Raw genomic sequence first — 25,826 nt, forward strand, 5'->3', positions numbered from 1 at the left:
TCTAAAGCAGCCTCAAAACGTAGCAGTGTGCAGGATTTGCCTTCTCCATTCTTGAAACAGAAAAAACTTTCTCTCTCTGTGGCTCCTGCGGTGTCTTCACCTCCTCCTGCTACGTCCACGCCCACGAGACCTGGATCACAGGTGTCTACTGCTTCTTCCCATCATGTTTCTGCTAAAAAACATGCCACATCGTCGACGGGAGTGTCGACGATCGTCCCGACAACGAGATCTGCCGTCTCTGGCTCATCGACGGCGCCTGTGACGACGACATCTGCTTCCGGCTCGTCGACGACTGCAACATCGACGTCATCCATGTCGAAGGTATCCCTCAGTTTTAAGACTGTTTCATCGACGATACCTATTGCTTCGTCGTCGACAAAGAAAACTCTCTTGTCGTCAGCAAAATCTTCGTAGACGAGATTTGTTAAGAAAGCTTCTTCGTCGGCGGCCCCGTGGACGAGTGCTCCGTCGGATCCTTCAGCCTATGCCATCCTCGTCGTCTGCTCTGGCAACGACTTCGTCGACGACAATTGCTTCTTCTTGTGCTTCATTGCCGATGGCGCCTCTTTCTTCCTCCAGGTCTGGTTCTTCCACCGACGACCCTCTGCACCAACGTCGCAAGATGTCTGTTGACCAGCTGTCCATCCCAAGTGACCCACAGCCTCCTTCGCCCTTGTTTGCCAACGGTTCCGAGCAGGTCTCTGGTTCTGAGGACGATGTGGATGATTCCTTCAGTGCGGCACGCAGTCCTTCTGATTTGGTTATTAAGTGCCAGGACTATGGTGAGGACGATGAGGAACATTATTTTCAGGCAGAGGAACGTTCCGTGCAGGTTTCAACTGTGACGCTGCCTCTGTCGCTCATCTCCAATCTCCAGCACATGTTGGAGGATTACAACAGGCATTTCCCGACATCTCAACAGGGTTCGCCAGTGCCTACAGCACCTGCATCTGCTGTGAATCCTGCTGCTGCTCCGCTACCACAACCACCAATGCCTTCTCCTCAAGTTCAGACGTCCATTCAGATACACACTACAGTGTATGCCGATGACGATGATGATGTTCATCCAGAACGTGAGGATGATGAGGTTCACGATGATGATGATGATGACGCCAGTCATATGGCTGAGTGGGACGGCTACCAAATTCAGACGCCGTCCCCCCCTCCTGTGACGCCAGGGGATACTCCTCCAGTGGACATTGCAAGCTTCCATCAACTGATGGATAGAGCGGCTCAACGCCTTAAGCTGCCAAGAATCCAGAGAGAGGAGGACTGCTTTCTCTACGACTTCAAAAATCAACCGTTTAAACAAATCCATACGGTCCCCATCTTCGACTTCATCTGGAGTGATGGGGTAAAATTGATGCAAACGCCAAATTCTATACCGGCACAAATGCCTCGCTTCGAGAAAAAATATAAGGCACCCTTTGGTTCCCCAGCGTGCCTGATTGCGCAGCCAAAGCCAGATTCGGGGGTCATCCAGGCTGCTCAGCGTCACTCCAGAAACCCGACTTCTCCCATTACAGCTCCTCCTGATTGGGGAAGGTCGTCGCCTTGACGCTATTGGGCGCAAATTTTCAACGATGGCCTCTACTACGGTGAGAGCGGCGAATGCTTTATCCCTTTTAGGGTGCTATGACCGGCAGATGTGGTCAGATATGTCTGCACTTGTGGCCCTCATCCCGGAGCCCTCCAAAGCGGAAGCCTTGAAAAATCTTCAAGAAGGAGAGAGAACGTCGGAGGAGATTATAGACTGCGCCGTAGACATCGCTTGTACTGTCTTCCGTAAGCTTGCTGGGGCAGCTGTTTTGCGACAGCAAGGTTGGTTATGTTCCACCTCTTTTTGCCAGGAGGTACAGGCGAAGATCCTGGATATGCCGTATGATGGCGAGTCGCTTTTTGGTGCACGTGTCGACGAGGCACTGCAGACAATCAAGAAGGACACTGACACTGGTCGTTCTTTAGGAACTTTACAGTTCTGTAAGCAGACTTTTCGTGGTGCACGCGGACGCAGCACCTCTTCTACTTTTCGCTGGGGATCCACTCAATACCGCTCCTACCACCAGGGTAATCAACGATATTCTTCCCAACAACAGCAGTCCTCCTGTCAGCAGTCTTCAAATTCCTACCGGGGGAAGTCTTTCTATAGAGGATCCACTTCCAAAAGACATTGACTTGCCTTTCCCCCCAAAAGTTGGAAGTCGAATCTCCCTGTTCTCATCTCAATGGTCCTCAATCACCTTGGACCGTTGAGTTCTGGACATTGTAGCAAAGGGCCATGCTCTGGAGTTCGTCAAGATTTCTCCTCCCACTCCCCCATCCGGCCCGCCTCTGGCCCACCTCAAAGAGCTTTTCCAGCAAATTCGTATTATGATCCAAAAAGGTGCCATCAAAATGGTTCCCAAGTCTCAAAGGGGGAGGGGATTCTATTCCCGTTTTTTCCTTATACTCAAGAAGACAGGAGACTGGCATCCGATCCTGGATTTGCGAGCACTCAACAAGTATCTCAAATGCCAAACCTTCTGCATGCTTACACTCGTAGAGATCTTGCATCTTCTCTCCCTGGACGACTTCATGACCACCATCGACCTCCAGGATGCTTACTTTCATGTCCCAATTCTTCCACGGCATCGGAAGTACTTGCTCTTTTGGGTGGGACAGAGAGATTTCCAGTTTAGGGTGCTGCCTTTCGGCCTACAGTCCGCCCCTCGTGTCTTCACGAAAGTGTTAGCTCCAGTGGTCGCTTACGTGCGTCTCCAGTGCGTCCAAATCTTTCCATACCTGGACGACTGCCTACTCAAATCGCAGTCTTGCAACCAGCTACTTCGGCACACTCAACTTTGTCAGGACGTGTTTCGCTCCCTCGGTCTTTCCATCATTGCCGAAAAGTCCCAGGTAGACCCAGCTCCCTGCAGAAATTTTCTAGGAGCCACTTTAGACACAACACCAGCCAAGGCATTCGTGTCTCACGAGCGTCACCTGAAGATTCTCCGCTTAGTGTCTCTTATTCATGCAAAACAGTCAGTTTCAGTCCGGATCATGAAGTCATTGCTGTGGATGGCATCTTCATGCATTTCGCTGATCCCAAACGGAGGGCTATGGACTCGCCCCATTCAAGAAGAATTGGACGGACAGTGGCGTCAGGTTACTGGTTCCTTCAACGACCTTGTGTGTGTAACCGCTCGCATGAAGGCGGCTCTCAAGTGGTGGGTGGAGCCATCCAACCTGGCAGCAGGGACTTCTTTCATCTCCACCACTCCAGAACTCACTCTGACAACGGACGCCTCCTTAGAAGGATGGGGTGCACACCTTCAAGGGCTGTCTATAAAAGGCAAGTGGACTCTGCTTCAATGCTCTTGGCAGATCAACAGGCTGGAGTTGATGGCCATCTTTCTGGCACTCAAGTCGTTCCATCCTCTGATCCAGGGAGAATCGGTGCTTATCCAAACAGACAATACCACCAGTATGCACTATGTCAACAAGCAGGGCGGAACCATATCTCCTCTCTTGTCTCGACTGGCTCAGTCGATATGGGATTGGGCACTCCGTCACTAGGTTACCCTGACCGCAGTTCATCTACCAGGCATCTCCAACATTCTAGCGGATTCCCTAAGCAGATCCACGTTGTCGACCCACGAGTGGGAGTTACATCAACCAACTACGGACTTAGTCTTTCGACAGTGGGGTCATCCACTTTTGGCTCTCTTTGCAACCCCAGAGAACCGGAAATGGCCATCTTATGCAAGGTGGCATCCCCACCATGGGTCGTGCGGGAATGCCCTTTTGATGAACTGGTGCGATCTATTCGCCTATGCTTTTCCTCCAATTCCGCTGGTGCCTCGTGTGTTGTAGAAGATGTGGAGACAGCCTTGCCACATTCTCCTGATCGCCCCAGATGGCCCCGGCAAGTGTGGCTCTCGGAGCTGCTTCTTCTATTCAAGGGGGAGCCCATCCTCCTTCATCCTCGAGCGCATCTCCTCACAATGGACAAGGGTCAGATTTGCCATCCGAACCCCTCCTCTCTTAAATTATCGGCCTGGAACCTGAGTACCTTGAATTTGCCCATTTGAATATTTCGCAAGACTGCAGAGACATTCTCGCTCATACCAGAGCTCCATCTACAGTTAAGACTTACAAGCTCAAGTGGAAGAGGTTCTGTCATTGGTGCACATCTGCCAATATCCATCCTATTCATTCTACTTCGGCTCAGCTGCTCCCGTTCTTTTTGCAACTGGCTCAGTCAGGACTTTCCCATTCCACTTTAAGAGTTTTCTTGGCTGCAATTTCTTGTTTCCGTCAAGATGGCTCCTCCTCGCTCTGTTCTTCCAGAGTAATTCTCCAATTTTTCAAAGGACTATTCTGGAATTTCCCACCTATTAGGTGTCCTCCTTCTACCTGGCACCTCAATATCGTATTGGCACAACTGATGAAGGCACCATTCTAGCCTATCCACAAGGCGGATTTAAAGTTTCTGACATGGAAGGTAGCCCTTCTCCTTGCTCTGACCTCCTCACGACGCGTGAGTGATATTCACGCCTTCACCATTAAGCTTCCTTTCCTCCAATTCAAATCGGACTGTGTAGTCCTTCGCGCCAATCCAACCTTTTTGCCTAAGGTGCCCACTGATTTTCATATTAATGAACCTGTTTTCTTGAAAAAAATCTTTGCCAATCCTCAATCTCCGGCAGAACAACGCTTACATTCCTTGGACATTAAACAATGCCTTAAATTTTACATCAACAGGACGGCACTCTTTCGCAGGTCCGATCAACTGTTCATTGCCTATGGACGCATGCGCAAAGGGCGTCCTGTTACCAAGCCAACCATTGCACATTGGATTTCTTGAGCAATTGCCTTCTGCCATCAGAAAGCCGGCAAGCCTCTTCAGTCTTCTGTGAGCGCTCATTCCAGCAGGGCGATGTCATCCTCTACTGCCCTGTTTGCCGGTGTGCCGCTTCATCAGATCTGCAGAGCAGCCACGTGGTCCAGCAGGCACCCGTTCATTAAACACTACTGCCTGGATGCCATCAACGAAGCAGGTACGGTAGTTGGACAGGCAGTGCTTCGCAATCTTTTTAACTAAGGTGAGCCTCGGTCTTTCCTACACCTTTATGGTTTTTTATGATTATTATTATTATTTGCATGACTATATTATGTCTCATTGAGTTTCTTCCATGCTTTCGCATGGCTGATTCGAGCCTTGATCGGCTACTACTGCTCACTATTATATTCAAGCATGTGAATCTATGAAAGACACCCTAATACTGAAGAAGAACAATTGTTACTTACCTGTAAACTGGTGGTTCTCCAATATTGGTGACTTTCATAGATTCACATGCGACCCACCCACCTCCCCTTAGAGGCTCTCTTCTCCTCATAGGCTCTTTTGTCACTCCTGTGCTACGAAAATCTAACGGGCTGAGCTCGGAGGAGAAGGTTCTGGAGGGGTGCTTGTGCCTGATTGGCGGTAGTTTCGACTAACATAATGTAAGGAATATGTTACAAGTGTTTTTTCTCTCTACCATGTATTCCTATATGGGAATTATGTCTTGGTATTTACTACTTTTTCTAGTGTGTATTTTATGTGTTATGTTTTTACATACATATGTTATTAGTATTTTATTGCTATTTTATTTACTGTGGGACTCCCACTTCGACGACGGGCAATATTCAAGCATGTGAATCTATGAAAGGCACCAATACTGGAGAACCACCTGTTTACAGGTAAGTAACAATTTTTTCTTGGTGGATAGGTATATATATATATATATATATATATATATATATATATATATATATATATATATATATTTTAATTATTTTTTGGGGGAGTAGGAGTTTAATATAGCGCAAACTCGACCCGTATCAGAACGCTTTACATGAGCACCAGTTATGTTACAGACGGACAGATTCATTCATATATCTATCAGATGCACTAAACATTCACATTTTGCTTCTATCTTTAGAACTACTTGATGAAATGTTTCCAAACAAAAAAAGGTACAGTATGATGAAAGGTTCACTGTACCATTTAAAATGTGGTGATTTTCCATTCAGCAGATTTGGAATTATGCAAGTAGAACTTTTCTGATGGGTAACCTCTGTTAACAGTGAAAGTGACATATTTTGGGATCCTCTTTAAAACATTTGATCTGTTTAATCCATTTGTACCAAATTCAGCACAGTGAAAGCTATTTATCCAAAGGTTGTTATAAATTGCTCAAGAAGTAGCTACTCTAAAGTGGGATGTTATAAAACCTAATCGCAAAGGTGTGATTGTGTGTCAGTAATGCATATAAATCGTTATCATTAGTTCACAATATCAGTTGTTTCCAAATCCATAATTTAGTGGTATTTTGTCTCCAAGACTCCGCTCAGGTGAACTTTGGGCATACAGGTGCTACTCTGCCCCAACCATAACGGTTAAGGTTTTTTGCCACAGGTATCCTGGGGCCCGCCCTGCCTAGACTCTGATAATTAGGCCAAGTATAACACTACACTTGACTCACAGGGTAGCGAGAATGAGCAGCCACAAGCTTCTCAGGAAGATAGAATGGAAATTGGGGAACCTGCTCAGAACTCAGCAATAAAGCAGTTGACACAATCATTTAAATGTCCAGCCCAAGTGCTTGTTTTTTTAGAAAATAAAGTTATTTTTAATCACAGAGAATTTCTTATTACTACACAAAGCATCTGCTGGTTTTAAGGGAACTTCACCTCCCTTTGTACCCCTCTATACTGTCTTCAAAAGGTGGCCATAGACAAACTTGCCCCACAGAAATTATGGCTGGAGCATGTTCCAGCCTACTGGTGCCTTACAAGTCAGATGTGCATTAAGTTCACCAATCTCTGACCTCTGGTGGTAAAGCTGATATGAATTCAGTTCTTAGTCCCTTGCACTCGATTAGAGTGGCAATAACAGTGATTCGACCACAGGCAGAGTCCAATACCATTCAGTTGCAGTCACCATAAAGCTACCAAAGAGGCCAGTGGTTTTCTACATCTGTCTTACAAGGGGTTGTCAGATTGACCTGCTGTCCTGCGGTAATCTTGGTACTCATGTAGGCCCACGCCCTAAACTGCACGTTTTGAGATAAAACCGTTTGCATTGGTGTCAGAAATATGACATTCTTGGTAAAACCTGATCAGATTTTCTCCCTGGAAAATTTCACCAGGTCGTACCTGCCAAAATATATGTGCCACATAATACCCAGTAAGTACAACCACATGTGGATTTTGTTGCGGCAAGGACCAAAAACTGCACATATTCATCCCAGGTTCAATTAAAAAAACTTGTGATTACAGTCATTTATCACATACAATAAATTATGATTCCCAGGGAATGGTTATGTATATGGTTGCAATAGTTTGCTCCGAGATACCGAAGCACTTGCCACTTGGTTTTGTATGTAATTGGTCTTTTTAACAAAAGCTTTAGACTTGTGGGTTATAAACTATCTTTCTCAAGTATCAGAACTTTCATAGATTCCCATGCTTGTATCTTTCCCCGTTGTCTGAATGGTAGTCCCCGGTATACATAAAATAGCAGTAGAAACCATTACCAAAACAGAACCTAGGCCTAGGCCCATTCTTGTTTTGCAACCTATCCACCTCTTTTTGTAAAACAGACCACAAAAAATGAACAACCAATTAGATTAGCCTACTTCCTTAGAACCCTCCTGAGAGAAGCTCAGAATCTCAGATTTTCTGCTGCACGTTGTGCTAGGGAATCTCCACTGAGCCCTGCTCAGTTTTTTGCCTATTATCCTTAAATCTACAGTTTTTTCACCAGTTTTTCATCAAGACCTGCTTGGACTTTGTGTCAAGATGTCTGATAAGGAGAAGAAAGCTCTCTTTAAAGCCTGTGCAACTTGTGCTAAGAAGAGGTTATATGTGGAGGACAAGCACAAGGATTGTATTTACTGTCTGTATCCAGACCACAAGGCAGCAGACTATAAAATATGCCGCACGTTTTCAACAAAATCTCTACGAGACCATGAGGGACGTCTTTTGACCTGGCTCCAGAAGCTTAAGTCAAGGAAAGAACCAGTTTCCAGTGATAGTGACTCAGCCTCTGCAACATCTTCCAGAAGGTCTGCAAAAAGGGGTATAGTCCCCCCTTCACCTTCTGAGGAACGTTCTGGTAAGGCCTTAAAAGAGAACTCTCATAAGTCTGAAGGGCGTAGTCCTGGCAAATCTCCTCACCGAGGTGTTATGGAGAGGGAAGGACTGTCTAAGGGAGTGATGTCTGAGAGGAAATCTAGCTCTGTTCCTTCATCATCTCCTGCTCCAAAGACTTTTGAAAAAGCCCTCTTCACTCTCTTCTGCGGTGAAATTGATGAAAAAACTCCTTCATCGATGACGCTGTTAATGACTCCGTCGACGAAAGCATCAAAGGTACAGTCCCAATCTTCTGTTTTATCTATGGCTCTGTCGACAGTGATTTCAATATCTCCGGGCTATTACGGAGTTCCGTGTCGACGACTCTGTCGCCGGTGGTGCCTGTGTCATCGTCGATGGTGTTGACAACATCGACGAGGATGTGGACAACGAGGTTGACAACGGCTACCACGTCGACAACGACTACGACGACGGCTGTGTCGGCGACGTCCCGTTCATCTTCGATGATTCTCACATCGTCGTCGACGGCCCCGTCGACGACCTCGCCGACAGTGGAAAAAATGACGATTTCTCTTAAAAGTGCCAAATTACGCCTGATATGACATCCCCCAGGAGGGTGACTCCTCTACCTCCGGCACTTCTTCTGGAAGAAGAAGACTCTGAAGAAGATGATGGTCCTTTCGCATATGCGAATAGCCCTTCGCAATTACACGTCAAGTGTCAGGACACAGACTTGGAGGGGAATTACGGAGAGGAACAGCATTATTATCCTTCCTCAGATTATCAAGTGGACTACCAGCAGGAGGTGGTTTCCATGTCTTCCTTCTTACTAGCGGACTTGCAATCTATGCTGGTGGGCTATAGAAGGAGATTTGTGACGCAACCTCCAGTTTCAGCAGTGGTACCAGGTACGGCTGTCCCTCCTGCTCAGCCTGCTATCCCCTAATTGCTGACAGCACAACCAATACTAAGGGCTCAAGACGCACCACCTGTCATGTCTCTCATTCATGGTGACACCTCTGATGAAGACCAGGGCACTGGAGCAATTCCAGATACAGACACAGAGTGGGATGACTATGTTATTCCTGATCTGGCTTCTTCTGCACCAGCACCTGTTTCCATAATTTGAGGGCCTCAAGGAGGTTTGAGCTGCCCATACACACGGAGCAGTCTGAATGCTTCCTCTATGACTTCAAGGAGCCTTACAGGAAACCGGTCCACTCTATCCCTATAGTTGGTCACTGTTGGACTTGGCCCTTTTTGCAGGGTCATCCCTGAACTTTTTTGCCGTCCTCCTGTATTTTGTCTGACCTGTTTTTGTTGGTTTTATGACTCTGGGCACTTTACCACTGCTGATCAGTGCTAACGTGCATATGCTCTCCCTATTATAAATTGATGTATGCATTAGTGATTCCATGATTGGCTGTTTGGTTTACTTATCAGACCATAGTACAGTGCACTGAGAGTGCCCAGGGCTTGTAAACAAAATACTGCTAGTGGGCTTGCAGCACTGATTGCATGAATGAATGAATGAATGAATGAATGAATGAATAAAGTATTTATAGAGCGCACAGTGGCCAAACGGCTTCCTGGCGCTGAGCTCTACTGAACAGAACAAACAGGGCCAACGAAGTTAAGCGGGGTAGGCCTGGGCAAACAAGAATGTTTTGAGCGCTTTACGGAAGTGTGAAAAGATGGGGATAGAACGCATGGAGAGAGGGAGGGAATTCCAGAAGCGGGGGCAAGGACAGAGAATCTGGTTCCACCAGTGCGGGATTTGCGGAAACGGGGAACAGTGAGGAGGGCCGAAGAAGATGAGCGGAGGGTACGGACAGGGGTGTGAGAGGAAATCAGGGAAGTGATGAACGCCGGAGCAGAGCGATCAACAGCCCGGAAGACTAGGCAGCCTAGTTTAAACAAGGAACATTGCAAAACAGGAAGCCAGTGGAGGGATTTGAGAACAGGCGTGATATGGTGAATTTTGGGAAGGTGAAAGATGAGTCGGGCAGCCTGATTTTGGATTGCTTGAAGGCGACGGGTTTCGTAGGCAGGGATGCCCACGAACAAGCTGTTTCCATAATCAAGGCGGGAAGTGATGAGGGCCGAAATAATAATTTTAAGAGAATCAAGGGAAAAGAAACGGAGGGAAAGAAAACAAGAAGACACAACAGAACTGACCTGGCCGTGCATAGACAGGTCATGGCTGACCTTAATGCCCAGCGTTTTGACAGAGGGGACAGGGGTGGGAGGGGGACCAAAGATAGGGGGCCAAAAAGCAGAGGACCAAGGGCTGGACGAGCCGCCGGTCAAGACAAGCTCAGTCTTGTCTGGATTGAGCTTGAGGTGATTGGCGCCCATCCACCCCGAGATGAAAACCAGAGTAGAGCGAAAAAAAGATAGAGAATGAGAAGAAGAGGAAAGATCGAAGACGAGCTGGAGGTCATCTGCGTAGTTGTACACAGAGACCCCCAGATCGAGAAGAGAGACAATAAGGGGACGAATGTAAAGATTAAAAAGAAGAGGGGAAAGGGAGGAACCTTGGGGGACCCCACAGGACACCGGAAGGAGGGGGGGGCAGAAAAACCAGGGAGGTGAACAGCTTGTGAGCGTCCTGTGAGAAAGGACGTGATCCAGGAGAGAGCGGGCCCCCGAATGCCCGCTGCGCTGACACGGTCAAGAAGGATGGTATGATCCACCGTGTCAAACGCAGCGGACAAGTCGAGGAGGACCAAAGCCTGAGGAGAGTTAGTGTCAGCCTTGGCCCTCAACTCATCGAGAACCGCAAGCACCACTGACTCGGTCGAGTGGCCCGAGCGGAAGCCTGCCTGATGGGAAGCAAGGAGGTGGTTCTGCTCAATGTAGGAGGAAAGACAGGAGGTGACATAACTTTCAAGAATTTTAGCAAGATAGGGGAGAAGAGAAATAGGTCGGAAATTGGAAGGGAGGGAAGAGTCAAGACCAGGTTTTTTAAGGATGGGAAAAACGATTGCAGATTTAAATGAAGAAGGGACCAAGCCAGTTGAAAGAGAAGCATTAAGAAGGGAGAGAGGAGTGGTAGGGCAAGAGGTAAAGAGGGTTCTCAGAACGCGAGCAGGGGCACAATCAGAGGGGGAGCCAGACTTGACTTTGATAAGCAGAGCCAAGAAGGAATCCAAGGAGATAGGTGGGAAGGAAGAGAAGGAGGAATTGGACACAGAGGGGGCAGGGTGAGGAGGAGAGAAGGGGGTGATTGGAATGTTGGATTTAATTTTAACGATCTTCTTAATAAAGAAGTCGTTAAGGGAGGAACAGAGGGCCTGGGAGGGAATAAGCTTGGGGCAGGCACGATCAGAGGTAGCCAGGTTAGAGACCAAGGAAAAGATCTCTTTGGATTTGTTGGCAGATAATGCTACCTGCTCCGAGAAGTACTTCGTCTTGGACACAAGAATGGCTTTTTTGTAGTCGTTGAGGAGACGTTTGTATTTGGCCTTAAGATCGGGACAGTAATTGCGGCGCCAAAGACGCTTAGAGCGTCTAAGTTCCAATTTAAAAGCCCTAAGTTCAGAATTGAACCATCTATGGGCCTCGTGTGGGCGAATAGTCTTGACTATTTTCAGAGGGGCAACTTGATTGCATCCATAAGCTAGCCAATTGCTGACTGCGGTGGCCTGGAGATCAAAAGGGAGACCATTAAGATCAGGAGGGGAAGATGCAAGGGCAAGAGAGAGGGAAGGGAGGTCCACGCGGTTCCAGCTGCGGGCGGAAACGTTCTTGGGGCGGGAGGGCTTGTGAAGGGAACCGAGATTAATAGTGAAATTGATAAGAGAGTGATCGGACCAGGTACAGGGAAGGATGCTAGGGGGAGAAACAATATCTTGGGATGACCAGACTTGGTCCAGAGTATGGCCAAGAATATGGGTGGGAGCAGAAACATGGGACTGGAGGTTAAGGCACAGGAGGGTGGCCGTGAAGTCCTTGGACGCCAAATCCTCCCTGGGATCACCGGGCCAATAATTGAAATCTCCCAGCAGGAGAACCGAGGAGTTGTTAACTACCAAAGTAGCAAGGAGTTCCTGCAGGGAGGCCACAAACAAAGGCATGTTCAGGGGGGGGCGGTACACAAGGACCACTGTCAGAGGAGCGGGAAGGTTAGTAGAACGGGCAACCAAAAAATCCACTCCAGCTATAGAAGGTTGAGAGAGAAGCTGGAATTGGAAACTGGTCCGAACAATCATGGCTACACCCCCTCCGGTCCTGCCGTCAGGGCGATCAGCCCGGAGGGCATAGTAGGAGTAAGGGAGGATGGCCAGGATATCAGGGAGTGAAGCCTCTGAGAACCAGGTTTCTGTTAAAAACAGAAAATCAGGGGAATCTGAGGTAAGGAGATTGAATAAGTGCAGTTGGTGCTTGCCTGCAGAGCGAGTATTGAGAAGGCAGGCAGAGGCAATGTGAGAAGGTGACGGTGTAGCGGTAGAGTGCGTAGGATCCAGGGAGGACAGGGAAAGGGTAGGCCTCAAAGAAGTGGGCCGGCTAGGATGGGAAGTGTAAATACCTAAGGAAGTGAGGTGCTGCGTGAGGGAGTGGTCTAGGGGCACATCAGCAGAGCAAGAGAGTAATTGTGCTGATGTGTATACCTGTGAGGGGGCAGGGTCTGTGGCCCCTGGTCCCGGCCCGTCGCGGACGGGCGCAGACGGGCTTAACTTAGGCGCAACTTTGGCGCGCCTTCGTCGCGCCCGCTGCGCTCGTCCGCTGCGCGGCCGGGATAGAAGTGCCATAAAGTAGGCCACCGGATGTTGTATGGGCGTGGCAGGGGGGGGAGTGACAGAGGAGCTGGCCCGCCAACCACCGAGCAGCCCAAGATGGTGGCCACGCCCGTCCCCGCCCCAGTGACCTGCCCGTCAGAGGGGGGAGGGAACGATCAGCGTAGGTGCTCCGACGGCGGGAGCCAAGGTGAAGAAGTGGCGGCAAGGGGTGCGCGAGGTCTGTAGCGCGGCCCCAAGGCAAGAAGAAGTAAGTTTTTAAAAGCAGTCTTGAAGTTAAAACACACAAAGTTGCGCCACACCAGGTAGCGTTGTTGCTCCCGGCAGAGCCTTGGGAGATCTGGACGTCCGTAAGAGCTGGGGCGGGACTCACCGAGTCCGAAGGAAATTGCCAGGGGGGGAGTGACAGAGGAGCTGGCCCGCCAACCACCGAGCAGCCCAAGATGGTGGCCACGCCCGTCCCCGCCCCAGTGACCTGCCCGTCAGAGGGGGGAGGGAACGATCAGCGTAGGTGCTCCGACGGCGGGAGCCTAGGTGAAGAAGTGGCGGCAAGGGGTGCGCGAGGTCTGTAGCGCGGCCCCAAGGCAAGAAGAAGTAAGTTTTTAAAAGCAGTCTTGAAGTTAAAACACACAAAGTTGCGCCACACCAGGTAGCGTTGTTGCACCGCCATTGCAGAGCCTGTGTGCAGTCTGGTACTGCCATGCTGACTGGGCAAGAGCACCCACTTGCCATTCCCCAAACCTTCCCTTTTCTTCATATCAGACATCCATATGGTAATCCCTAGGGCAGGGTGATGGTAAGTATAAGGTAGGACATGCCCTGGTGTGTGTGGCATGTCCTAATAGTGAATTACAGCCATTTTAGTGTTTTACTATTGCAAGGCTACCTGTTCTCCATAGGCTAGAATGGGCAGTTAGATTATTACATTTTATAATCCTAAATGACTCAGGGAACATGGTAAAAATTCGAGTTTAGTATGCCTGAACTTAGAATGATAAAATACATATTTTAGTGAAGTTAATTTTAACATTCTGTGTTTGAAAATACCACTTTTAGAAAGTAGGTATTTTACTATTTTCTTGTCTAACTATCCAAGCCTGCCTCTGCTAGGTGTGTATTCCTTGTCTGGAGTTTGAGTGACAGGGCTGGGGGATTCCAGGAGACGGGATGAGTCAGCCCAGTGGTGAATAGAGAGATCTGCATCTAGATAGGAGGGAGGCGTTGCACCTGGGACCTGAATAGGGCTGTGCATTCCCTGCACAATGCTTGCTCCACCCCCTGTGGTGCGTCTGATGTCTCTGCCCTGCACTGTGAAAGGAGAGAACGAGTCATTTCAACAGAGTGCTCCAGGGCTGTGCCTTTCCTCCACAATGCTGGCTCCAACTCCTGTGGGGTGTCTGATGTTTCTGCCCTGCACTGTGAGCGGAAAGAAAGAGTTATGTAAACAAAATGCTCCAGAACTGGTATGGACTAGGCAAAGGCCCCTCTGTTTCAGAGGACAAAGGATTTTGGGGTATAAATATTGGGACCTTGATCCCAAGAAATTAGAACACTTTTGGACAACAAGAAGAAAGCTTTGCTGAGGATAGGACCCTGAAGAAACTGAGGAGAGACTATTCCTAAGCTGAAGTGCTGCTTAGGGGATTGGCCTGCAGTGGTTGCCTGACTGCCAAAGAAAGGTGAAAAGACTTTGTGTGCACTTTATTCAACTTGTGAAGGATCTCTAAGGACTTGAGAAGATTGCTTGCCTCCTGCTGAAGTCTCAGGGACAACAGACTTAAACCCCCAGCTCCCCAGAGTTCTTTGGAAGTGCCTGCTGCTGTTTTGAGCCTTCTGAGGGACTGCGTGTCGCAAGGAGCTTGAAGTGTGACTCAAGAGGGTGAAGCGCGCCGCTGTCGCAGCCGCTGCCGCAGCCGCTGCCGTCGCATAGTGGATGTTGCCGCTATAGTTGATACATTGCACCACATCTCAAGAAAAGTCCTGCAACCCAGAAGAAGCATGTCGCTGTCGCAGCCGCTGCTGTCGCATCTCTGAGTAAGAATGTTGCTGCTGTAGCTATCGAATTGCACCACATCAAGAGAAGCGTCGCCGCTGTAGCTGTCGCATTGCACTGCATTACAAGAAGTGCCACGCATCCACGGAGAAGCGTGACGCCGTCGGACTTGTTGTAGTCGCATCACTGAACAAGGGTGTCGCCGCTGCAGTTGTCTCATCGAGCGGAAGCGTCTCGCATCATCGGAGAAGAGGGTTTTGCCACCAAAGCCGCTGTCATCACATCACTGAACAAGGGTGTCGCCGCTGCAGCTGACGCATCGAGCCAAGACTTCTCGCAACATTGGAGAAGCGTGCTGCCTCAGTAAGAACCTGACGTCTTTATTTCTTTGCACCGGATCTTTGCTACATTTCGATCGTTGCAACACTTTTGTTGCTCTGCGTGTTGCATCTTAAGGTGCATTGACTCAAAGTGTCGCATTTTAAGATCTAAAGAGAAGTAAGCTAAACCTACCATTTTAAGTACAGTATTGTGGATTTTTGTCGTTTGTGGTCTTGTGTTAAGTTTATATAAAGAATACTTATTTTTAATATACAACCTGTGTGATGTCCATCTGTAGTGTTGTCACTTGATTACTGTATATGTTCACAAATGCTTAGCATACGGCCTCTGAGATAAGCCTGTCTGCTCATGCCAAGCTACCAAGGGGGTGAGCAGGGGTTATTTTAGGAGTGTACCCCCTTACCCTGAGTAGAGGCAAGGGTCCCTATATGTTACAAGTACCTACCTGTGCCAACTAGATACCCCCAAATCTAAGTCACGTCTTGGATGAGGGGTAAAAACTGATGAAGAATCCTGCTACGGTGATTCCAATTTTACTTTGAGTAGAAATATAAGGCTCCAGAGGATAGTCCAGCCTGCTTGGTCAGTCAGCCAAAACCAGACTTTGTCATTTCTCAGCCTGCCCTAAGAAAGTCGAGGAATCGTTCAGCTGGACAATGCGGGCAAGAGGTTTTCTTCCATGTCCAGTCTGTTAGTTATAGCGGCTAACGCCTTAGTGATTCTTGGTGGTTATGATCGCCAGATATGGTTTGATCTTTCCCTATATCTGGACCAATTGCCTACAGATGTGAAAAAAGAGGTTAAGCCGATTCTTCAGGAGGAGAAAGTAACATCGGCTGAAGTGATTGACTGTGCTATGGACATTGCAACAACGGTGTTCCGCTACCTGGTGGGCGCTGCTGTCCTTCGGCATCAAGGCTGGCTGCAGGCTACATGGTTCCACCCGGAGGTCCAGAACAAGATCCTAGATCTTCCCTTTGATGGGGAAAGTGCTCTTTGGAAAACATATTGATGATGCACTCCAGGACATCCAAAAAGACACGGAGACAGCAAAATATTCTAAGAGACTCTGTAATACTGCAAGGGCTTCTTCTGTGGAGTCAGAGGGAGAGGTAATGCCACATATAGAGGAGGGTACCCAGCAACAACGGGATTCCTTTTATACATTGAATTCACAATCTTACTGGCCGAGTTATGCCTAGCCGCAAAATCAATCCTTTGCTCTGCTCAATCCTCTAACAGAGGAAGACAAGGATGCCAGGGGAGGGACTCCTCGAAGCGTCAATAGCGGCTTGCTGGCTCTTACTACTGTCCCTTCTCCTCCTGTAACATCAGTGGGAGGCAAAATATTACATTACCTCCACAACTGGCAACGAATAACATCGAACTGTTGGGTGCTGAAGATCATTCAATGCGGCCATACTCTGGAGTTTGTCCAAGAACCACCTTCCAAGCACCCTCGCACCACTTTATCAAAACATCCCCGTCTTCTACGATTGGAGGTCAATCAAATTCTCCTCAAAGGAGCGATAGAACCGGTGCCTATCTCTCAGGGGGGAGAGGGTTTCTATTCCTGGTTCTTCCTGGTCCGGAAGACTTTAGAAAAGTGGTGCTCTATTCTAGATCTGGGGGAGCTCAACACCTATCTCATCAAACAATCATTTTAGATGGTTTCTCTACAGGACATCCTTTGTCTTCTCAACTCAGGGGATTACATGGCCACATTAGATCTAGAGGACGCTTATTTTCACATACCCAAACATCCAGCTTACAGGAGGTTTCTTCGCTTCATAGTAGCCGAGAGCCACTTTCATTTCAAGGTTCTACCTATTAGACTCTGACTTGCTCCGCAGATCTTTACAAAAGTGTTAGCTCCGGTAGCAGCTTGTTTTCAAATACAAAAGCATCAGGTCTTACCTTACCTGGACGACTGGTTACTGAAAGCTCCTACCAGGCAGGCAGCACAAGAATCAATCATAGAATGTACACTCCTGTTCGACAATCTCGGACTAACTCTCAACGGGAAAAGTCTACTTTCCGTCCATCCAGAACAGCCAGATTTCTGGGAGCCATTCTGAGCACGTCCATGAACAAAGCTTTCCCGATCCTGGAGAGGCAAGAAAAGCTGATGACCATGGCTTCTAGGTTGTTAAAAAGACAGTCAATTTTAGTTCACCTCTGCAATTCCCTTTTGGGGCAATTTCCTCCTGCATACCTCTGATTCCTCACTGCAGGTTGCCGATGTGTCCACTCCAGGAGGAGTTGGACGTGCAGTGGTGCCAAGTAGATGGATCCTTCAACAACAAGATCTCAGTTACCATGGCCATGAGGGATGCCACATCATGGTGGACGAGCAAGGAAAACATTTCTCAGGGCCTCTTCTTAAGGATCGCCCCTGCTCCTCACATAATAACTACAGACGCCTTGCTAGAGGGCTGGGGAGTAGTATTACATGCCCCCTTGATACAAGTTTATGAAACTTGGCCACTGTGCACAATTGCTATGAGTGACTGCTCCTGTTTTACACAATATTTGCTAGTGTTTTCTATGACATTATCATCAAAAATTATTCTCAACTCAAAATGCACATGCAATGTAACAATCTTCGTTCATCACATTGTGAATTTTAATCTGTTAGCATCGTCTTCTACATATCAATCTGCTAGAGATCAGAGCGATTCGCCTGGCCTTGCAGACTTTTCTTCCATGGATACAGCAGTCTGCCGTTCTAATGCGTACAGACAATACGACGGCCTTGCATTATATAAACAAGGAAGGCAGCACCAGATCTCGACTGTTGTCACAAGATGCCCAGACAATCTGGGATTGGGCAATCCAGCAGGAAGTATCACTCCAGGGGAAGCACCTTCCAGGTGTTCTCAGCAAAGCAGCAGACATGCTCAGCAGACTGAAGTCGGTCAGCCACGAGTGGGAACTGGACCACACCACTCTACAGAAGGTCTTTCGCAGATAGGGCAGGACTACCATAGATCTCTTTGCCACGCAGCAGAACAAAAAATGCTGATTTTACGCAAGCAGGCAACACCATCTGGGATCGTTAGGAAATGCTCTTTCGATGGCCTGGTCAGGCACATTTATTACGCTTTTCCCCCATTCCTCTGATCCCCAGACTTTTCAGGAAGCTAAAAGCAGAACTCTGTAAGATGGTTCTGATAGCTCCTGCGTGGCCCGACAGTTTTGGTTCACAGAACTGCACCTTCTTTCTCTGGACCTTCCACTTACACTGCAGCTGATTCCTTCCCTGCTGACGATGTCCCAGGGCCCAGTCTGGCATCCAGACCCGCAATCTCTGCAGCTCTCGGCTTTACTCCTGAACAGTGAGAATTTCTTGGTCTGACTCTTTCAACGGAATGTAGAGACGTGCTTTCTCAGGCAAGAGCCCCAAGTACCAACAAGACATACAAGTTGAAGTGGAAGCGTTTCTGCATTTGGTACCAGCAAAACGGTGTCCATCCTTTTAAGTCTGAGCCGCATGAAGTTCTTCCATATAGTCTGTCATTGGCAAAACCGGGACTGCCTCACTCTTCCATCAAGGTGCATCTGGCAGCCATCTCTCGCTACAGACACACGTCTTCAGGTCCTTCCCTCTGGTCGGCAAGGATAATTAAGCAGTTTCTCAAGGGCCTTTTCAAAGTTTTCCCTCCAGTCAAGCCTCTTCCTCCTCTTTGGCATTGTAACTTGGTTCTCGCCCAACTCATGAAGCCTCCTTTTGAACGTATTCACAGGGCAGAGTTGAAATTACTCTCCTGGAAGGTAGCTCTTCTACTAGCTTTGACTTCAGTTAGACGAGTGGGGGAATTGCAGGCTCTCACCATTCAGGAACCCTTTCTCCAGTTCAAAAAGGGGACAGTGATACTGCGTACCAACCCAAAGTTCATACCGAAAGTACCTTCAGACTTTCATTTGAATGAGCCAGTTATACGCAAAAAAAATTCCCTCAACTGGCTACTCCGGCAGAAAAGGCACTTCACTCACTGGACATTCAGAGGTGCTTAAAGTTCTATCTCCAACGTACTAAGGACTTCAGGAAGGCTTCTCAACTATTTGTGTCCTTTAGTGACCCTGGTAAGGGCTTTCCCCTTTCCAAGCAGGGGATAGCTTGTTGGAATACCAGGCCAATCCAGTATTGTCACAGAGCAGCAGGCAAGCTCCTGGAAGGTTGGGTCCGTGCTCATTCCACAAGGGTAATTCTTTCTTCGACAGCCCTCTTTGCCGGAGTTCCTATCCAGGACATCTGCAGGGCGGCAACCTGGAGCAGTACCCATGCGTTTACAAGACATTACTGTCTGAATTCTGCTATGCAGAGTGACACAGTAGTCGGCCAGGCAGTCCTGAGGAACCTCTTTCAGTAGTGGTGAGCTTTACCTTTCATCCCGCCTTGTTACCTTTTATTTTAGCTCTTGCACATTTTTGAACCTCGTGTTTATATTTTCTAAAGTTTCTAAGTATGTTATTGACGATTGAAATTGTCATTATGGTGATTATACTATTGCTTTGTTGTTTATTTTATAATGGTCATGGTTCCAAAAATGTGCTGATAACTGCTAGCTACCCTGATACAAGCATGGGAATCTATGAAAGTTGCAATACTGAAGTAAGAAAACAAGTTACTTACCTGTAACTTTGGTTCTCCAGTTTTGGAAACTTTCAAAGACTCCCAGGCGACTCACCCTCCTCCCCTGGTAAAGCTCAGCCTCTTCCATCTTCAGTGGTGTGGTTACACACCGGCTACGAAAATCTGAGGTTCTGAGCTTCACTCAGGAGGGTTCTAAGGGATGAGGCTAATCTGATTAGTTGTTCATTTTTTTGGTCTCTTTTACAAAAAGAGTTGGATAGGTTGAAAAACAAGAATGGGCCTAGGCCTAGGTACTGTTTTGGTAATGGTTTCTATTGCTATTTCATGTATACCGGGGACTCCCATTCTGACGACGGGGAATGATACAAGCAAGGGAATCTATGAAAGTTTCCAATACTGGAGAACCAAAGTTACAGGTAAGTAACTTGCTTTCTTCTGCAACAGTTATAAATAGCCTATGAACTATCTTACTTATTTCTAAGGCAGCTGCATGTTACTTGCTTTCTCCTTGATCTGAAATAGTGATCATATTTAAAGAGCGGTTTGCTACGGCATTGTCCTCCGGCATTCATATCTATATTTATTTATTTTTTAAACTCTGGGCACCTGACCCCTCTTACCTTGTGGTTCTGATAGGACGTCACAGCGATAAACGCAGTCTCAGAAAAGACGTGAGTGCAGAAGGCTGTATTTTTGGATCCAAATCCATTATTTTCATCAGCTTTCACGATGTGGAGTCTTGGCTGGTATTTATGCATGGAGTTCAGGATAATCTTTGGAAATATAGAGAAGCAGAAGGTCAAGCAAAACACAAATAGTAAGTGTTATGATTCACACAGATATTGAGGTAATGTAACTTTTTTTACTGTCCAGACAGAGGTAAAAATGAAATCTCTGATATAAAGACTTATGTTGCAGATAAAACAGAAAATATATAAACAATGGTGGAACAATATTCAAACATTTTTAGATCCTTTATGAGGCATTTTGTGCTTCACCTGATTCGCCAAACCAACATTTCAGTCTATATTTCATATACAAACGACTGTGAAGGTCAATTTTAAGATCAAGAGAAAGCTAGAAGCTCTTCTTCACAGAAGCACAGCATGAAAACACCTGATTGATGTATACCGAAGTTTCAAAATTGACAGATAAAAATTCAGTAATGTATCACCCTAAAATTTTTACTACACAAGTTTTAAATGGGCCGGTACTCACTTGTAGAGTACTGGTATGTCACAGTGTTCCTGCTTGGAACTGGAACTTCTCCTTTGCCATGGAGAGTACTGGTACTCTGAGATACAGCGCTGGCTTAAGTTAGTTATGTAACAGCACCTCATTTTTAGGTCGAAGCCTACCAGACATTGCAGCTGTCTGGTTTGCTAAATACATCTTAGGGACATTCAGAAAGCTTCCCTAGTATTGTATTCCACCGGTTGCTTCTTACCATTGGGTTTGTGGGTTGTAGCTATTTACTGACTTTATTTGTTTTAGGCTGTCCATTTTGAGGTTGTCCCCACCAAGCAGTAAAACCTTTTCACACTACCTCGCCTTATATTCTTCCTCGAGTGCTTCTTTCTGTAAACAGGCCAGTAAATCTTTTTCTTATCTTCTCACATTTGCTGTCAAATGTCAGGCTCTGTCTTTCAAGAGAGGTTGGTGAGATTATTTATGTGACAACCTTGCTGGATACTGGGGCTAGGAAAGGGTTTTATTTCTAGCACACACAACATTTATATAAACTGCAAGTATTACAGAATATATCAGGATTAGAAAAGCACAAATGAAGCACATTTTTTGTTAATTCTGAAATGGGTTGAAACAAATACTTATATATGATTGATCAAAGCAAATCAATACACCATGTGATGCCATTTCCACACATTATCATTGTGGCCTATAATATAGTTTTATATGTAAAACTGTGTCCCCTCACATAGCCAGTGGGGAGACAAGCCCTACAAAGGATTCTTACAGCTAGGCTGCAAGTGCTTCCTTTAAAACATCTGTATCCTTCAGTGAAAGTAAGACCAGCGATCATGGAATGTCGCCTTTGCCATTATAAGCGTAAAAAATTGGCTCACATCTTACTATGCTGTCCCGCCCTGTTGTCAATCCGACGAATCCATCTAAGGCCCATTCTCCTGCAACTGGGCACGCGGACGGCAAAGGAGGCAGTCCTTCAGTTATATTTGCTGGACACGGTGCAGCACATGGCTAATTTTGCAAAGTTCATCTACCATGCCCGACAAGCCCTAATGCACAGGTCAACTACGGCACCACATGGAATTCATCTGGAGGAAGGCCTAATTCAGTCCGGCCCCCTCTAAAAACTTGTCCGGTGCAGTTAAAGGATCTATAGTTACTGCATTTTAGAAATCAAAACACCAAATGGTGGTTTTAGGATCAACCCGAACAATTTTAATACATTTTTTATAATTGTATTGGTTTTTATTAATCACACAAATAAAGTGTCATTGTCATTGTCATTGTCCTCCACACCACGGCACTTTACATCAATGCACTCTGCGCCACTCTACACCACTGCACTCTATGACACGCTACTTTACACTTCTGCATTCTTTGCCAATGCTCTCTACACCACTCTACTTTGCATCACTCCACTCTATGCCACTTTGCTCTGCAGCCCTTCACTGTACAGCACTGCATTGTATGCAACTGCATTATGCTACACTATACTCTACTCTGCACCACTCTATGCCACTACACTCTACGCCACTCCACTCTATACCACTCCACTTTGCACCACTGCACTCTAGCTATTTGCACTCTCCGCCACTGCACTCTACTATGCAACACTGTAATCTACGCCACTGCATTCTAAGATGCTGCATTGTACACCTCTGAATTCTATGCTGACGCAGTTCATGCCACAATTCTCTACAACACTCTACGCCAATGCACTCTACAACAGTCTACTCTACTCCACACTACTCTGCGCAACTCCACTCGGACACTCCAATGCATCCCACTATGCCACTCCACACAATAATACTCTTCTCCACTCTTCGCCATTCCATTCTACGACAATCCATGTCACTCTCAATGCCACTAACTTTTAGCCATGCTGAACAGTAGCCACGCTGGTGTACAACATGGCTAAAACACATTGGCAAAGCCAATAGCTCTTGCATAGGCGAGACCTATTGTCTTTGCCATTGCTTGTAATTACTTTGAGGTTGCTGTGGTCTGCAACACATTGTGATTAACATGGCAGTGTTGAATCAGGCCCTTTGCAGTCATTCACACTGTGGGTGAGTAATGCAGCAAGGTATGTCATGTCTCCTGACACACAGGATATCCTGACATTGGCATGATGATTGCACCTACCTGTAGCCACGCTGAGCCAAAACAGAACAGATGAGTTCAAAGCAATGCCAGAATGTTGGGAAGGTTGTGGGAGTATATGTGGCCTAACGGCAAGAGCCGCTAACTTTGGAACTGGAAAACCAGGTTCGAGAGGGGACAGCTCAAACAAGCTTTGATTCTTGTGAAATCACTGAATTCCCCCATACCTAATTTGAATGTGGATACATGACATTATGTAATGAAATGGACAAAGTTTTGCCATCCAGGTGATGACAGAAGAGAATGCTGAGGGCCAACATAAGGACATTTCTAACTCAAGTAAATCGAGTCTGTGGAATAAAAAGGTACACATGGGCCCCTTGTTATCCCAAACCTCTGGTTCCCTGGTCTCCACTGGCATGCACTCAATGTTTCCATGCAGCAGTAATAACTGCAGCTGTGAGGGGTGCTTTCCTTAGTGTGATGAGCATGTAGGCACATGTGCTTTTGGTGCACACATGCTGGTTCAGCCTTGGCAGACCTTGATTTCATTTTCACTTGTGCACAAGTAGTGGCCAGAGGTGCAAAAATATGGAAATGCGATTTTCCAATTTCGATTTTTACCAAATCATAATTAGGAAATTGCAAATCCTATAGTAAGAAAACAAATCTTTTTAACTAGCGGGCCCTAGTGGGTCGCAAATCACCTTCGTCATGAATATTAATATGTTAGGCCACAACGAATCGCAACCAGCTCATGGATGGTGGCCTGCTGATGTCAGCAGACCACCTAGTCTGGGTTTGCTTTTTGATAAAGCACACTATTTTTTTTTTTAAATGCAGCCATTTTTCCTTAAAGTAAAATGGAATATGTTTAAAAAGAAAATAATTTACCTTTGAAATTTCATTTCTTAAGAGTAGGCAGTGGTCCATACAATCACTGCCTTCTCTTAAAAAATATTTTTTTAAACATTTGTTGAGGGGAAGGAATCTCTTGGGGACCCTTTTCCATTTGTGAATGGTTACCACTACCTTTTAGTAGTCATTAAATAATGAGTGTTGTCGCAAAACATTCATACATACCACTGCAACTCTGTATTTGGTAAGGGTGCCCTAATTCCCAGCTCACAAATACCAAATTGATATGTAGGTACACTTCCAAATTGCAATTCAGTAATGTGTTACGGATTCAAAATTTGGTCTTTGTACATAAGAAATGTTTGCGGTCAGCCGTTTTCGACCGCAAAAATGGTTTGTTCATGTCACCCTAGAGCAGCATTCTTCAATCTGTGGGGCGCGCCCCCCTGGGGGGCGTGACACCATCCTAGGGAGGGCGACCTCTGCACAGTAAAATACTACCTTTGTTTATCCTGTACTGTGCTACGATCGAAAGTCGTGCCCCATTTCAAATGGGGATTTTTGAAAGGAGAACTCCAGAGCAGCAGTAGCAAATCAGCAGATAGTAACATTACCACTGACGTTCCACCAATGATGAGACAGCAGCAGATATTGCAGGGAGTGCCGCGAAATTTGTGTGCATAAAGTTCCTGCATTCCACTGCGTGCTGCCTTTTCTTCTTTGTTTCCTGGGTTTTACCATCGCCTGGCTATGTAAATGTAAATTTATACTTGTATAGCACACTACTCACCCGCAAGGGTCTCAAGGCGCTTGTACGAATACCGCTGTGGAACCCATCCTGGCTTTCCTTGTGAGGCGTCCACTCCTGGGCACCCCCAAGGTGGAGGCCAGGCATCCTTAGCGTTGTGGAGATTAAGCAAGCTATTGCCCAGAGTTGCAGAGTGGGACTCCATGATTGGAATAGGCACTGAGGTGAGAATTATCAGGTCTGTGGAATTTTGAGCCCAAGACCCACCGAGGCGGGGAATTGAACCCTGGTCCCAGACTAGATCTCTGCATCAGGGTCTGCCGCTCTAATCATTGAGCCACACTTCTCCACTTGAAGGTCTTGGCTGAAATTAAATCTACATCAGATAAGAGGGCTTTTTGGAAGGGAGATGGGGGGTGGGTTGGAGAGGAATTGGCCGAGGCTTTGACAGTAACGGAGGGAGGGGAAATCGATGGGGCACGACGTACTCTTTCTTTTTTTAATTCCACGAGCGCCCTAGAGCAGTCTAATCATCTTCCAGATCGTATTATTTAGACTAGCAAAGCTTGATTCCGATAAAACTACCAAAGTCACATAAGGAGAAATAACCTTTCAGAACCAGAACCGAGCACTTGCTCAAACTGCCCCAACAATCTCTGTTGCAATGAACTTGTTCATTCCTAATGCTTTAGCTGCAGTGGGAGGCAAGGAGTCTCCTTTGCTAAAACCGAAAGCGAAGGAACAGACAGTCCACTGTGGACTGTCTGTTCCTTTGTGTTTAGTTTCATAGCAGATGAGACTCCCTGCCTCCCACTGCAGCAGAATCATTTCAGCCTTAGGAATTGAACCCCCTCCTCTTCCCAGAAAGGAGACCACATTTCTTTTAAAATGACACAGGCAGGCGCACAACGTCCACAGCAGGCTAAAATGGCTTCAAGTTGCCAAAAGAAAATGCCATGTATAGTTTAACGAGCCTGTAAATTGCTTGTGCTTGTCTTGACACTAAATACAGGTTATAATTAAAGATTTTTGTATTAGTTTGTAATATGACTTTTCTGTCTTTGTTCCCTTTAATTATCAGTCAAGGATCATTCAGGCAGCCCAAGAACAAAATGAAAA

General features: G+C 46.8%; 1 protein-coding gene across 3 annotated transcripts in view; it reads right to left on the bottom strand.

Moving 5' to 3' along the window:
• Positions 1–25,826, bottom strand: part of TBX5 (T-box transcription factor 5) — a 474,913-nt gene that overhangs the window by 198,915 nt on the left and 250,172 nt on the right. For all 3 annotated transcript variants that reach the window (XM_086944743.1, XM_086944741.1, XM_086944742.1), the window contains exon 6: positions 20,413–20,565. In XM_086944743.1, coding sequence (XP_086800869.1) covers positions 20,413–20,565 — 153 coding nt within the window. The remainder of the gene's footprint in view (positions 1–20,412; positions 20,566–25,826) is intronic.

The sequence above is a fragment of the Lissotriton vulgaris genome, chromosome 11 (genome assembly GCF_964263255.1).
Source record: "Lissotriton vulgaris chromosome 11, aLisVul1.2, whole genome shotgun sequence".
NCBI classification, from domain to species: Eukaryota; Metazoa; Chordata; class Amphibia; order Caudata; family Salamandridae; genus Lissotriton; species Lissotriton vulgaris.